A 15,849-nucleotide genomic window follows, 5' to 3' on the forward strand; every position below is an offset into this window, starting at 1 on the left:
AGCACACTAAAAGATGTTCAACATTGCTAATTATTAGAGAAATGTAAATCAAAACTAAAAGGAGGTACCACCTCACACTGGTCAGAATGGCCATCATTAAAAAGTCTACAAATAACAAATGCTGGAGAGGGCGTGAAGAAAAGGGAACCCTCCTACACTGTTGGTGGGAATGTAAGTTGGTACAGCCACTATGGGGAACAGTATGGAGGTTCCTTAAAGAACTAAAAATAGAACTACCATATGATCCAGCAATCCCACTCCTGGGCATATATCCAGACAAAACTATAATTCTTAAAGATACACGCACCCCTGTGTTCATAGCAGCACAATTCACAATAGCCAACATGGAAAAATCTAAATGTCCATCAATAGATGAATGGATAAAGAAGATGTGGTATTACATATATACAATGGACTACTACTCAGCCATAAAAAACAACGAAATAATGCCATTTGCAGCAACATGGATGCAACTAGAGATTATCATACTAAGTGAAGTCAGAAAGAGAAAAACAAATACCATATGAAATCGGTAATATGTGAAATCTAAAATATGACACAAATGAACCTATCTATGAAACAGAAACAGAACCATGGACATAGAGAACAGACTTGTGGTTGCCAAGGGGGAGGGGGTTGGGGGAAGGATGGAGTGGGAGGTTGGGGTCAGCAGATGTAAGCTATTATATATGGGATGGATAAATAAAAAGGTCCTACTGTATAGCACAGAGAACTATATTCAATATCCTACGATAAACCATAATGGAAAAAATATTTTTAAATGTATATATATATGTATAACTGAATCACTTTGCTGTACAGCAGAAATTAACACAACACTGTAAACCAACTATACTTCAATAAAAAAATATTGATTAAAAAAAAACAGAACACTGTCAGGCCAGATTCCATTATTCTAATTACTCTTAACTTTAGGATAGATTTATTTATTTTACTAATGTACATTTATTGAGCACCTTCCATGCACTGGGTGTACTGTTAGGCATTGTGGAAAATTAAAAAGTGAATCGCTCTCTGATCCAACCCACAAAGAACCAGTTAATAGAAGAGAAAGATGTGTGTGTTTATGGTAGGAAGTGATAAAATGCTGCATGAAAGGGTTCGTTCAAGAAGGGAGACACATTAAAGGTAGGAAAGGGTACTTTTAGAGAGGCACGCTGGTGAGGGTGAGTTGCAAGGAAGCCTTGCAGTCTTGGGAGTAGGACTGTTGGAATGGATAGAAGGAGAAGGCTATTTCAAACTGAGCTGCCAGAAGGAGTGAAAGCACCGGAGTGGAACGCTGACGGCTGTGGGTGACCGGCTGACTGATGAGAATATGTAACTGCTCTTTATCCCAGGTTCCCCCACAGAGTGAGCAGGTTGCCTCTTGGGCTTCATTAGACTGTGGTGCTGACGTGACATCCATTTTTATAACGGTTGTTACGCCAGGGGAAAACCCGCTCTTTAGAAAGATCATCTTTCACCACCATTTGAAGTGTGACATACAACAAATGTCTTAACGTAAAGGAGAGGCCTCACTGGTGTCTCACACTGTACATTTTTATTGTAAACCTAAGAGGACTGACAAAGGTTCCATCTTTATTTTCTTAACTACACACAGAGTCATCAAATATTGCCAATGAGGAACATTCCTGACATCATATTATTCCATGACCTGAATAAAGCAAAAATTCTTTAACACATCGCTGAGCTAGGCACTAAATATTTACTGAAAATATTTGCAAGAACAGATTAAAATTGCAAATAGATCACCCCTCACATGCTCTAATGTCATGTCATACATACGCATACGTTATAAACATGAGGTAGGATTTTGTTCAATTTCTTTTTTAAATACTTCAAAAATTAAAGCAATGCTGTTGGCTTTACTATAAAAAAAAAAAAAAAGAAACAGAAAAGAAAATCATTCTTCGGCTACATGCAGAAAGCTGTTAAGGACCAGTCCAGGTAAAGAAGCACCAAGAAATAGATTTGTCAGTCAAATAAGGATGCACATTTTAAAGGTAAGGTGGAAAAAAGGAATTTAGATAAACCTAAACATCCTTGTAAAATTTAGAATGCATGTGAACATAAAGGATTAACTTGCATGTCAAGGGACTTCTCGGGCCTTCATTTACTTATGGCTTGGCTTGTCACTATCTTCTAAGCAAACCTAAAACAGAGAAGGTGATTCTATGACACGGAGTAATTAAATTCCACCAGATCCAAAGCTACAGGCAAGCCGGTTGTATGTTCACATCCCCTCCTTCCCTCCCTGCCCCCTCTTACTTCCTTCTTCCTGCTCCATGCTGTTTCCTGGAGTTTTTATGGGCAGCCTTAGATCTGTATTTACCCACTATATTTAGTGAGTTTGATTATGCATAGCCTAAATTCAGATCTGAGACGAGGATCCAGATTTTTGTTCACTGAAAGACTTTTTGCTTTTTTTTATAGGTTTACAGCAAAGACTAAGCGGCTTATTTCTCTTTTCTTGCTATTCAATAGGCTCGTTTTGCCTCAGGGCTTTGCCCTTCCTGCTCTCCTGTAGAAGGCTCTGCGGGCATGTCTGCCCAGGCTGGTTCCTTCCTGACATTTATGTCTTCACTCTGCGGCTACCTCTTTGGAGAGGCTTAGAAGATCACCCCACGTAAATAACACCCACCCCCGATCCCTGGCCTTGCCACTGTCCAGCACATCACTCTGTTCATTTGTTTTCTGCTATCCCTTTTTCATTCTTGTAAGTTTTTATATAACTAAAGTATTTTTATAGATACAGTAAAGTTCACCCTTTTTAGTGTCCAGGTCTGCAAGTTTTGACAAACACATAAAGACATACTGCCACGACTACAATCAAGACCTAGAAAAATCCCATCACCCTGCACCATGTTCCCATACCCCCTTTAGAGTCAACCCTCTCCCAACCCCAGCTCTGATCTGTTTCCTGTATCTACAACGTTCCCTTTGCCAGAATGTCATAGAAATGGAGTCACATAGTATGTAGCCTTTTAGGTCTGGCTTCTTTTCACTTAGCATAATGTAGTTGAGATTCAGCTGTATATTACATGTATCAGTACCACATTTCTTCTGACTGCTGAAAATTATTCCATTGTGTGGATGTTATTCATTCTCCATTTGAAAGACATTCCATCTATTTCCAATTTTTTGTGACTATAAATAAAGATACAATAAACATTCAAATATAGTTTTCATTTCACTTGTGTAAATACCCAGGAGTGGGATGGCTGGGTGATATGGTAAGTGAATTTTTAATGACAGAAGAAACTATTCAACTGTTTTCCAAAGTGGCTGTACCATTTTGTATTCCGACCAGCAATGAATGAGAGTTCCAGGAGCTCCACGAATTCCTCAGCACCTGGTACTGTCAGGATTTTTATTTTAGTCATTCTAATAGGTGTGTAATGGTATGTCATTATGGTTATAATGTGCACCTTCCCTAATGACCAATGATGTTGACCATCTTTTCATGTGCTTATCTGCTATTATACCTTCTTTGATAAGGTATCTGTTCAAATCTTTTGCTCTTTAAAAAAATCACTGTTTTCTTATTATTTTTGAGAATACTGCATCACACCTTCTTTTTATATTCTGGATACTAGTGTTTTTTCCAGATAAATGATTTCCAAATATTTTCACCCAGTTTGTGACTTATCTTTTCATTCATTTTTAATTTTGATAAAGGACAGTTTATCATTTTTTTCTTTTCATGAATTGTTTCTGGTGCCATATCTATGAAATTACTGTCTAATCCAAGGTCACAAAAATTTTCTTCTATGCTTTACATTTTAATCTATGATCCCTTTTGAGTTAATTTTTAGAGATGGTGTGAGATATGGGAGGAAGTTTTTTTTCTTTTTTTTTTTTAATGGCATACTGATACCCAATCATTCCAGCACCACTTTTGAAAGACTATCACTTCTCCATTGAGTTGCCTTTGCAACTTTGTTGAAAATCGATTGACATATACGTTTCGGTCCGTTTCTGATCTCTATTTCTTTCCATTCATCTACATGCCATCCATTCATCAGTACTGCACTGCCGTGATTACTGTAGCTTTCTTGTAATTCTTGAAATCAGGTAGACATTACTCTGTTTATCTTTTTCAGAGGTTACCACTATCTGAAATTATCTTATTTATTTGCTTACTTTCCTGATGTCTGTTGGGAGACATCAAACCATGAGACCAGGGAGTTTGTACCTATCTCATTCTCTCTTATACCCCAGCACTGAGAAGAGTGCCTGGCACACAATAATTACTTAATAAACTGGTTGAAAAAAAGCACAAAGGAAACCAATATTTAACTTGAGGAAGTCAAGGGAACTTAGTATTTTGGGGGAAGAAGGGTCAAATTGTTTTGTGAGAAGCCATGAGTAGAACAGAGGCTTGGCTTGTGGTGTGAGCATGGAAGATGAAATGCTCTTTGGGCCATGGCATCTTGGTCACAGTTCTATTAGGAGCCATCAGGAGCTCCACGGGGCCACATTCATTCACTCATTCATCAAGTGTTTATCTCGCACCTAATGCGCTAGATACTGCATTACACTGCATTATAAACGGCAGTAGGCAAAATCTTGTGCTCAAGGTATGTGGCGTTGCAGACAAATAAAATAATAATTGAGACACAGTCATCCAGGTACCCTAGAAGTGGTTATTTGCACAGGGCTCTTTGAGTGATGTGCAAGGGGCATCTCAGCCAGCCTCGGGTTTGGGAGGCTTCTCAGAAGTGAGCAAACTTGATTAAGGTCTCAAGTTTCAACAGGAAACTTTGGGTCCTTAGTGGGACCCAGCTTTCCTTAGTGTGACTTGGCAACAGTACCTCAGAGCTCTCTCTCCTGGTGCTCTGAAGCAGCTTCAGCTGTTTCTGGGTTTGGGGCACCCGTGGTGGTGGTTTTATGGATTTAACACTCTCTTGGTGACCTCTACTTCTCCTGCGTGTCACTTATTGCAGTAATGATGATATAATTAATTATGCAGATAGCTATTTAATGCCCACTTCCCTCCCACTACAATGAGAGCTTCATGGAGGCAGGGGCTGCACCTGCCCTGGTCACAGCCGCATTTCCACAGCCCAGCACAGTGAGTGGCCCAGCCAGGTTCTGGGACAGACTGTGTGGGGGCCTAATGATGAAGGACTAATCTCACAGTTCTTGGAAGATGTACTAGGTTACCGGAGAACTTTCCCTCCCTGATAGAGTAGTTTTGTGCCTTTGCTCACTTTTAGGAACAGCTGTTAGCTCTTCTTTTATTTTCAAATTACTTTAAAATAATTAATAGTCAAAATAAAAGTCCCCCCGACACTGCCCAAGGAGAAAGAGAAACTTTCACATTATGTGTAATGGTGGATGCGCATGTGTTCAGCAATTAATTTGTTGATCTTGACATGTTTTTAGCATGTCACTGGTGGCCAGACGGTATTGGGGATCTGCCAAAACCCCAAAACGAATCTTTTGCTTTTGTGTGTCAGTAGGGCCTACTGTGCCCTAAAAATGGGCGGAATAAAAAACAAATGGAGAGAAAGTTATTCTGAGGCTGTATTACCAATTGTACCTCTGAGTAATGCCATTTATTTTAATTCTCCCAAATACACACATACAACACACACACACACACACACACAATCTCTCTCTCTCTCTCTCTCTCTCTCTCTCTCTCACTCCCTCTCTCTCTCTCTCTCTCTCTCTCTCCCCCTTGGGCTGCTGCTTCTCGGTTGCTGCAATAGCAAACTGGAGTTGCATGTGGGGGAGGAGGAGAAGGGTATTAACACTGTTGGACATTTAACTAAGCACCTACTATATACCAAGTACTCGTCAAAAGTTCTGTCAGTTAGCCCACATCTCCATTGAGGATACCGAGGCCTAGACATCAGGAAGGGATGGTGAAGAAATATACTCAAGATCTGTGATCCCCAGGGAAGTTACATTTTCAAGCACCTCATTTGCTTAATTAAATACATGAATCAGACTTGCTGCTGAGTGAGGGAAAAGGGGAAAAGGAAAGGTATCTGCCCCTTGCTCCACTGTCCATCTGTTTGACAGGGCTGTAGCCATCTTAGGCATCAGCAGACCTTTGACACTCTTTGACCTGTGGCTACTGTGTTTATGTCTTCGTGCGAAGCAGGGGCTGGCCAAGGCCCGGGCCCTCTCTCCGTGGTTTTCTGGTTCAAACCTTGGTCTTGTGTGATGAAGTGGAAGGGGGACTCAGAGTTACTAGCTTATGTGGTTCTTTCATTCAAAAGTGGGTTTTCTGAAACCCTACAAGAATTCATTTGCTTTTCCAAAACCCAAATGATTCTGTTTGGAATGAACTACAAATCCACATCTATTTACTCAGAGAGAGAGCTGGTGAGCCGAGAACAGGAAGAAAAGAAAGTGGCATTTATTGAGCACCAGTTATGTGAACTACTACGTACTTGGACATGTTATAGATCCTTGCAATCGCCTGGTGAGGTATGCTGTTTATCCCATCTTACAGATGAGAAAACTGAGGGCTAGGCAGGTTCAATAGTACTGGTGAGTAGTCAGCCTGTTCTCTCCGAGCCCAAAACCTGTGCTCTTTCCTTAACATGGCAGGATTGTGCAAAGGGATGGGAGCGAGGACTTCTCTCTTCCCTCGGAATTCGAGACAGATCCATATCCCTAACTGGCAATAGGTTTCAAAGAGTCACACCGTGTGTGACAGCCTACATACGACATATACAATTACAGCCTCGCCTCCCCTGCTTCAAGGTCAACATTTCATTCTCCCATCTTGGCCAAAGAATTCTTGGTGTGGTTTCCTGAGTTTCCTCTTTTCTTTAAGCTTTTTAATACTATACAGACATGATGCCTTGAATTAAAGCCTTGGGGAGACATTAAAATATGAGAGAAAAGTCACTTTCTATTAAGAAGGTCAAGAGTGACAGTGTCCCGTGGTTTTGTGTGGCTGATTTCATGAGTGGATATTTAATTGGCTCATATTGAACAGCTATGCAAATGGGGAGATTTTCCACAAACATTTGTTGTATCCAACCCCCTGTGGCAAGTTCTTCGTATCAGACAAAATCTGATGGCCAGAGACAAAATCTCTGGCACAGCTGCCAAAGAAAATTATGTCCTGACTTACATGCTCTCAAAAAACATCTAAAAAAATTTACTTTAAATGGACTCGTGTTTTAGGTGCATTGGAATAACTGCTACGTAAAATCATCCCAGAGTGAATGAAGGGCAAAGAAGATCATCTTTAAACTCTACATTTTGCAGATGAGAAAACTGAATGCCAGAAGGAAAGTGACTTTACCTGAGGTCACACAGCTGTAAGGAGGATTCACTTTGTAGGACTCTCCTGTGCTGTATCAGGATCAGACTGTTCTATATAGATTTCTATTTAATGGAACCTAAAACACTCAACTCCATATCAGGATCCAAGTCTCCTTAGAGAAGAATAGATGCTTTTTCTCCTCTTAGGAAAGATAGAATTATTCTAAACCTCTTTACCTAGTCATATGGTCAACTGAGATCCTATATACATAGGTGTGAAATGGATGAGGGCATTTCTTACCTAAAGAAAGGATTCTTTAAATCGAGGGTGTTCCCAGACCTCAAGCCTGTCTGGTTTACCAGCGCCACGATCTGAATGTCATAGCTCTGTCTGTAAGGCAGAAAAAGAAAACCAACATATCAACTCACAAGGCTGGTGTTAGCCAGTCACATATATTTAGGGCACCTTCTTTTTTCCTTTTTTTCTACTTTTTTGAGTGCACCATGTGGCATGTGGGATCCTAGTTTGCTGACCAGGGATTAAACCTATGCCCCCTGCAGTGGAAGCGTGGAGTCTTAACCACTGGACCCCCAGGGAAGTCCTGGGCATCACCTACGCATACCTACTTCATGCGGGTTTTAAGAGCATGTGTTTGGCATCTTATACGTTTCTGTATCTGTTTATTTGGATATGATTAATATTGGTAGAGGTAACTGAAGGCTTGTTTGCTTGCAAACTGTTTATTACAAGAGTCTGATAGCTATAATTTCTTGGTTTAAATATTACAAAGGTAATGGTATTTCTGGTTGATTAAAGTATTTAAAAAAAAAGCTTTATCAATATCAATGGCAGAAATGGCTTTAAGTAACAGAGACCCTTTATGGGTCACCACTGATGTACCAAAACAATCTTAATCACGCGAGAATTGGCTAAGCTAAAACCTCAAGCTGACGTAAAACAGCCAACAAATGTGATTGATTTTAAGAGACCCCAGACAAAGCCTCAAGCAATTACAGTGAGAAGAAGCGGCTAATAATAACAGGTAATATGCTATATCCTTGATGACTAATCTGAAGGGGCTATGTTTGTGGGATTTTTATTAGTCATTCTCAAGAACATATGTATTTCTTTTGGTTATAAAAGGGTGACATACTCACTGTAGAAAAATAAGGAAAAATAGAAATAGAATAATCCATAATGTCATTAGACAAGGATTCCTTCAACTAGCATTGTAGAATATTTCCCTTCTATGTAATTTTCCCTACATTTATAAATATAAAATTTTAGCAAAATCACGCTTAAATTGCTTAAATAGTCCTTCTTATCTCCTTATTTTATTTAACGTTAGCATTTATCCTATAATTCTCAACAATGTATTTGTCAATACCATTATGTGGGTATAGCACAATTCATTTAGCAATTTCTGATTGTTAAATATTTATGTTTTTATAATAATATATTGTTACTTATGGTAACAAAAATCTGGTTTTATGACAGAAATTCTCTGCAAAAGACATTCCTGTAATACATCTTTACGTACTATCTAGGATTATCTTGCTTGGGATAAATTCTTAGAGGTAGACTCACCAGGCTAAAGCATATAAAACATATTTAAGGCTCTGAAGACCTACTGCTAAAATATCTTCCAGAAAGTGTACCAAATTACCGCCTCACCTACAAAGCATAAAACTACTAATTTCATTATACTTTTTCCAATTCTTAATATTTAAATGTTTGGGATTAAAATATTATTATTTGAATTTGAATTTCCTTGATAACTAGGCTTCTTTTTTAAATTCCAGAAATTAGTGAGTGATAATAAATCCCTCCCTATCATTCCCAATAGTGGCCTCGGTAGGTTTCAATATAAGGTCAGATTCTGTGAAAATGGTAACTCAAGGTCTAGATTTTATTGAGGACAAACAAAATAAGAGGAAGACATAGCCATATATATATTTTTAAGCACTCATTTCTGTGGGCTTTTCTATATTTTTAAACATCTTACTTGGAGTATAATTGCTTTACAATGTTGTGTTAGTTTCTGCTGTATTACAAAGTGAATCAGCTATATGCATACGTATATCCCCATATCCCCTCCCTCTTGCATCTTCCTCCCACCCTCCCTATCCCACCCCTTTAGGTGGACACAAAGCACTGAGCTGATCTCCCAGTGCTATGTGGCTGCTTCCCACTAGCTATCTATTTTACATTTGGTAGTGTATATATGTCCATCCCACTCTCTCACTTCGTCCCAGCTTACCCTACCCCCTCCCCATGTCAAGTCCATTCTCTAGGTCTGCGTCTTTATTCCTGTACAGTCCCTAGATTCATCAGATTTATTTTTTAGATACCATATGTATGTGTTAGCATATGGTATTGGTTTTTCTCTTTCTGACTTACTTCACTCTGTATGACAATCTCTAGGTCCATCTACGTCACTACAAATAACTCAATATCGTTTTTTTATGACTGAGTAATATTCCATTGTACACATGTGCCACATCTTCTTTATCCATTCATTGTCGATGGACACTTAGGTTGCTTCCATGTCCTGGCCACTGTAAATAGTGCTGCAATGAACATTGTGGTACATGACTCTCTTTGAATTATGGTTTTCTCTGGGTATACGGTCAACAGTGGGACTGCTGGGTCATATGGTAGTTCTACTTTTAGTTTTTAAAGTAACCTTCATAATGTTCTTCAGAGTGGCTATATGAATTTACATTCCCACCAACAGTGCAAGAGGATTCTGTTTTCTCCACACCCTCTCCAGCATTTATTGTTTGTAGATTGTTGGGTGATTCCATTCTGATGGGTGTGAGGTGATACCTCATTGTAGTTTTGATTTGCATTTCTCTAATGATTAGTGATGTTGAGCATCTTTTCATGTGTTTGTTGGCAATCTGTATATCTTCTTTGGAGGAATGTCTGTTTAGGTCTTCTGCCCATTTTTTGGATTGGGTTGTTTGTTTTTTTGATATTGAGCTGCATGAGCTGCTTGTATATTTTGGAGATTAATCCTTTGTCAGTTGCTTCATTTGCAAATATTTTCTCCCATTCTGAGGGCTGACTTTTCGTCTTGTTTATGGATTCCTTTGCTGTGCAAAAGATTTTAAGTTTGATTAGGTCTCATTTGTTTACTTTTGTTTCTATTTCCATTACTCTAGGAGGTGGGTCAAAAAGGATCTTGCTGTGATATATGTCATACAGTGTTCTAGCTATGTTTTCCTATGAGTTTTATAGTGTCTGGCCTTACATTTAGGTCTTTAATCCTTTTTGAGGTTATTTTTCTGTATGGTGTTAGGAAGTGTTCTAATTTCATTCTTTTACATGTAGCTGTCCAGTTTTTCCAGCACCACTTATTGAAGAGGCTGTCTTTTCTCCATTGTATATTCTTGCCTCCTTTATCAAAGATAAGGTGACCATATGCACGTAGGTTTATCTCTGGGCTTTCTATCCTGTTCCATTGATCTATATTCCTGTTTTTGTGCCAGGACCATACTGTCTTGAATACTGTAGCTTTGTTGTATAGTCTGAAGGCCAGGAGCCTGATTCCTCCAGCTCCGTTTTTCTTTCTCAAGATTGCTTTGGCTATTCAGGGTCTTTTGTGTTTCTATATAAATTGTGAAATATTTTGTTCTAGTTCTGTGAAAAATGACATTGGTAGTTTGATAGGGATTGCACTGAATCTGTAGATTGCTTTGTATAGTAATTTTCACAATGTTGATTCTCCAATCCAAGAACATGGTATCTCTCTCCATCTGTTTGTATCATCTTTAATTTCTTTCATCGGTGTCTTATACTTTTCTGCATACAAGTCTTTTGTCTCCTTAGGTAGGTTTATTCCTAGGTATTTTATTCTTTTTGTTTCAATGGTGAATGGGAGTGTTTCCTTAATTTCTTTTTCAGATTTTTTCATCATTAGTGTATAGGAATGCAAGAGATTTCTGTGCATTTATTTTGTATCCCGCTACTCCACCATATTCATTAATTAGGTCTAGTAGTTTTCTGGTAGCATCTTTAGGATTCCCTATGTATAGTATCATGTCATCTGCAAACAGTGACACTTTTACTTCTTCTTTTCCAGTTTTGATTCCTTTTATTTCTTTTTCTTGTCTGATCGCTGTGGCTAAAACTTCCATAACTACGTTGAGTAACAGTGGTGAGAGTGGGCAACCTTGTCTTGTTCCTGATCTTAGAGGAAATGGTTTCAGTATTTCACCATTGAGAACGATGGTGGCTATGGGTTTGTCATATATGGCTTTTATTATGTTGAGATAGGTTCCCTCTATGCCTACTTTCTGGAGAGTTTTTGTCATAAACAGGTGTTGAATGTTGTGAAAAGCTTTTTCTGCATCTATTGAGATGATCATATGGTATTTATCCTTGAAGTCGTTAATATGGTGTATCACACTGATTGATTTGCATATTGTGAAGAATCCTTGCATTCCTGGGATAAACCCCACTTGATCACGGTGTATGATCCTTTTAATGTGTGGCTGGATTCTGTTTGCTAGTATTTTGGTGAGGATTTATGTATCTATGTTCATCAGTGATATTGGCCTGTAGTTTTCTTTTTTTGTGACATCTTTGTCTGTCTTTGGCATCAGGGTGATGGTAACTTTGTAGAATGAGTTGGAGAGTGTTCCTTCCTCTGCTATATTTTGGAAGAGTTTGAGAGGATAGATGTTACCTCTTCTCTAAATGTCTGACAGATTTTGCCTGCGAAGACATCTGGTCCTGGGCTTTTGTTTGTTGGAAGATTTTTAATCACAGTTTCAGTTTCAATGCTTGTGATTGGTCTGTTTATATTTTCTCTTTCTTCCTGGATCAGTCTCATAAGGTTGTGCTTTTCTAAGAATTTGTCCATTTCTTCCAGGTTGTCCATTTTATTGGCATAGAGTTGCTTGTAGTAATCTCTCATGATTCTCTGTATTTCCGCAGTGTCAGTTGTTACTTCTCTTTTTTCATTTCTAATTCTGTTGAGTTGAGTCTTCTCCCTTTTTTTCTTGATGAATCTGGCTAATGGTTTATCAGGTTATTTTATCTTCTCAAAGAAACAGCTTTTAGTTTTATTGATCTTTGCTATTGTTTCCTCCATTTCTTTTTCATTTAATCTGATCCGATCTTTATGATTTCTTTCCTTCTGCTAACTTTGTGGGGTTTTTTTTTTGTTCTAATTTTACTAATTGCTTTAGGTGTAAGGTTAGGTTGTTTGTTTGAGATGTTTCTTGTTTCTTAAGGTAGGATCGTATTGCTATAAACTTCCCTCTTAGAACTGCTTTTGCTGCATCCCATAGTTTAGGGTTGTCATGTTTTCATTGTCATTTGTTTCTAGGTATTTTTTGATATCCTCTTTGATTTCTTCAGTGATCTCTCAGTTATTTAGTAGCGTATTGTTTAGCCTCCATGTGTTTGTATTTTTTACAGATTTTTTCCTGTATTCATATCTAGTCTCATAGCACTGTGGTCGGAAAAGATACTTGATACGATTTCAATTTTCTTAAATTAACCAAAGCTTCATTTGTGACCCAGGATATGGTCTAACCTGGAGAATGTTCCATGAGCACTTGAGAAGAAAGTCTATTCTGTTGTTTTTGGATAGAATGTCCTATAGATATCAATTAAGTCCATCTTGTTTACTGTGTCATTTAAAGCTCGTGTGTCCTTATTTATTTTCATTTTGGATAATCTGTCCATTGGTGAAAGTGGGGTGTTAAAATCCCCTATTACTATTATGTTACTGTTGATTTCTCCTTTTATGCCTGTTAGCACTTGCCATATGTATTGAGGTGCTCCTTTGTTGGGTGCATAAATATTTACAATTGTTATATCTTCTTCTTGAATTGATCCCTTGATCATTCTGTAGTGTCCTTCTTTGCCTCTTGTAATAGTCTTTATTTTAAAGTCTATTTTGTCTGATATGAGAATTATTACTCCAGCTTTCTTTTGATTTCCATTTGCATCAAATATCTTTTTCTATCCCCTCACTTTCAGTCTGTATGTGTCCCTAGGTCTGAAGTGGGTCTCTTGTAGACAGCATATGTACAGGTCTTGTTTTTGTATCCATTCAGCCAGTTTATGTCTTTTGGTTGGGGCATTTAATCCATTTACATTTAAGGTAATTGTCGATATGTATGCTCCTATTACCATTTTCTTGATTGTTTTGAGTTTGTTTTTGTAGGCCTTTTCCTTCTCTTGTGTTTCCTGCCTAGAAAAGTTCCTTTAGCATTTGTTGTAAAGCTGGTTTGGTGGTGCTGAATTCTCTTAACTTTTGCTTATCTGTAAGGGTTTTAATTTCTCCAACAAATCTGAATGAGATCCTTGCTGGGTAGAGTAATCTTCACTGTAGGTTTTTCCCTTTCATCACTTTAAATATGTCCTGCCACTCCCTTCTGGCTTGAAGAGTTTCTGCTGAAAAATCAGCTGTTAACCTTATGCGGATTCCCTTATATATTATTTGTGGCTTTTCCCTTGCTACTTTTAATATTTTTTCTATTTAATTTTTGAGAGTTTGATTAATATGTGTCTCTGCATGTTTCTCTTTGGGTTTATCCTGTATAAGACTCTCTGTGCTTCCTGGACTTGACTATTTCCTTTCCCACATTTGGGAAGTTTTCGACTATAATCTCATCAAATATTTTCTCAGACCCTTTCTTTTTCTCTTCTTCTTCTGGGACTCATATAATTCGAATGTTGGTGCATTTAATGTTGTCCCAGAGGTCTCTGTGACTGTCCTCAATTCTTTTCATTCATTTTTCTTTATTCTTCTCCCTGGCAGTTACTTTCACCATTTTATCTTCTAGCTCACTTATCCATTCTTCTGCCTCAGTTATTCTGTTATTGATTCCTTCTAGAGTATTTTTAATTTCAGTAATTGTGTTGTTTATCACTGTTTGTTTGCTCTTTACTTCTAGATCCTTGTTAAATATTTCTTGTATTTTCTCCATTCTATTTCTGAATTTTGGATCATCTTTACTCTGAATTATTTTTCAGGTAGGTTGCCCATTTCATCTTCATTTATTTGGTCTTGTAGGTTTTTACCTTGCTTCGTCATCTGTAATACATTTTGTTGTCTTTTTTTTTTTTTTGATGGGTGGTGCTATATTCCTGTCTTACTGCTTGTTTGGCTTAAGACATCCAGCACTGGAAGTTGCAGGCTTTGGATACAGCCGGGTCTTGGTGCTGAGATGAGGACCACTGGGTGGCTTCACTCTGATAGATATTCCATGGGGTCTGAGGTTCTCTGTTAGTCTAGCGGTTTGGACTCTGAGCTCCCAACACAGGAGCTCAGGCCTGACCTCTGGCCTGGAAACCAAGATCCCACAAGTTTCGTAGCATGATAAAAAAAAAAAAAAAAAAAAAAAGAAGAAAAAAAAGGAGCAGTACAATATCAAAGAATAAAAAACAAAATAAATTCAAAAAGATAAGAAATATATTAGGACAAATAAAACTATAATTGAAACAACTGCAACAAGGTAAAATAAAACCAGAACACATAAAATAAAAAAGGGGAGGGGGGTGGGACAAGCCAAAAGGAGAGAATAACAAAGTATAAAGAAATGAGAAAAATAGAAGATTAGGAAAAATAAAAATATAAAACAATCAACAACAATGAATCAACAAGGTAAAACAGAACCCCAATTTAAAAGAGAAAAAAAAAAAAAAAATCCTTGCCTATGGGGGCAGAGTTTAGGTGGGGGTGGAACTTAGGCAGGGGTGGGGTTTAGGGTGGGGTGGGACCTAGGCGAGGTGACGTTCAAGCATGGGGCAGGCCCTCTGCTTAGGACCTGTGTGGAAGCGGAGAAGCAGCATGTGGAGAGGAGGGCCTCTGGAATGTGGATTTCTGGAGTTTGGAGGTAGGGCCCTGTGTGAGGGTGTGTGGGTGGGGTTTAGGTCCAGCGCGTTGGAGGAGATCTCAGAGTGTAGAGGTGGGGCCCTGGGTGGGGTGTAGGGGTGGAGCTTGTGTTCTGCGCAGCAGGAGGGATGCTCCGAGGGCAGAGGGTTAGGCCCAGGACCCCAACAAGCTCCCCAGTGCCTAAGTGGACAGGGAAAGCACTGGTCGTGTTCCCTTCCATTCCTCCACGCACTGCCCCCACTGTCTCCCCCACGGTCTCCCCTGTCCCCGCTGGACCCCTAACCATGGGTGGGTCCCGCTGGGTGTAGGAACTCCTCCCTTCCCCCAGCTGCCCATCAGGGGTGCCAGTCCCATAGTCCAGCCTTTACTTCTGCTCCCCCTTCCTTCCCTCCCACTCCCTCAGGACCTGCAGGGCTGGAGGGGACCTGGGTGGGCAGAGGATCAGGCCCAGGATGTCAGCAGGTTCCTAGGTACCCAAGTGGGCAGGGGAAACCTGGCCACACTCCATTTTGATCCTCTGCCCTCCCAATGGTTCCCCAATTTCCCCCTTGGGGCGTGGGATCCCTTCCCCTCCCCCAGCCGCCCCTCAGGGGCGCCAGTCCTGTCCTGCCTCCACTTCTCCTCCCCCTTCACTCCCCCCATCCTACCCGGTCGCTGGGGGTTCCTCCTGTCCCCTTAGGTGTCCGTGGTGCCCCACTGGTGCCTGGTAGGTGTCCTAGTTGTGAGGAGATGCAAA

At 39.4% G+C, this 15,849-nt stretch overlaps 1 protein-coding gene across 1 annotated transcript in view; it reads right to left on the reverse strand.

Moving 5' to 3' along the window:
- Positions 1-1,551: 1,551 nt before the first annotated feature.
- LOC137227049 (histone-arginine methyltransferase CARM1-like) overlaps positions 1,552-15,849 on the reverse strand; it is a 265,505-nt gene continuing 251,207 nt past the window's right edge. The window contains exons 12-13 of the mRNA XM_067742423.1: positions 7,556-7,645; positions 1,552-2,173 (exon numbers count right to left, since the gene is read on the reverse strand). Of these exons, the coding sequence (XP_067598524.1) occupies positions 2,164-2,173; positions 7,556-7,645 (100 nt within the window). The 3' untranslated portion in view covers positions 1,552-2,163. The remainder of the gene's footprint in view (positions 2,174-7,555; positions 7,646-15,849) is intronic.

The sequence above is a fragment of the Pseudorca crassidens genome, chromosome 7 (assembly GCF_039906515.1).
Source record: "Pseudorca crassidens isolate mPseCra1 chromosome 7, mPseCra1.hap1, whole genome shotgun sequence".
NCBI lineage: Eukaryota > Metazoa > Chordata > Mammalia > Artiodactyla > Delphinidae > Pseudorca > Pseudorca crassidens.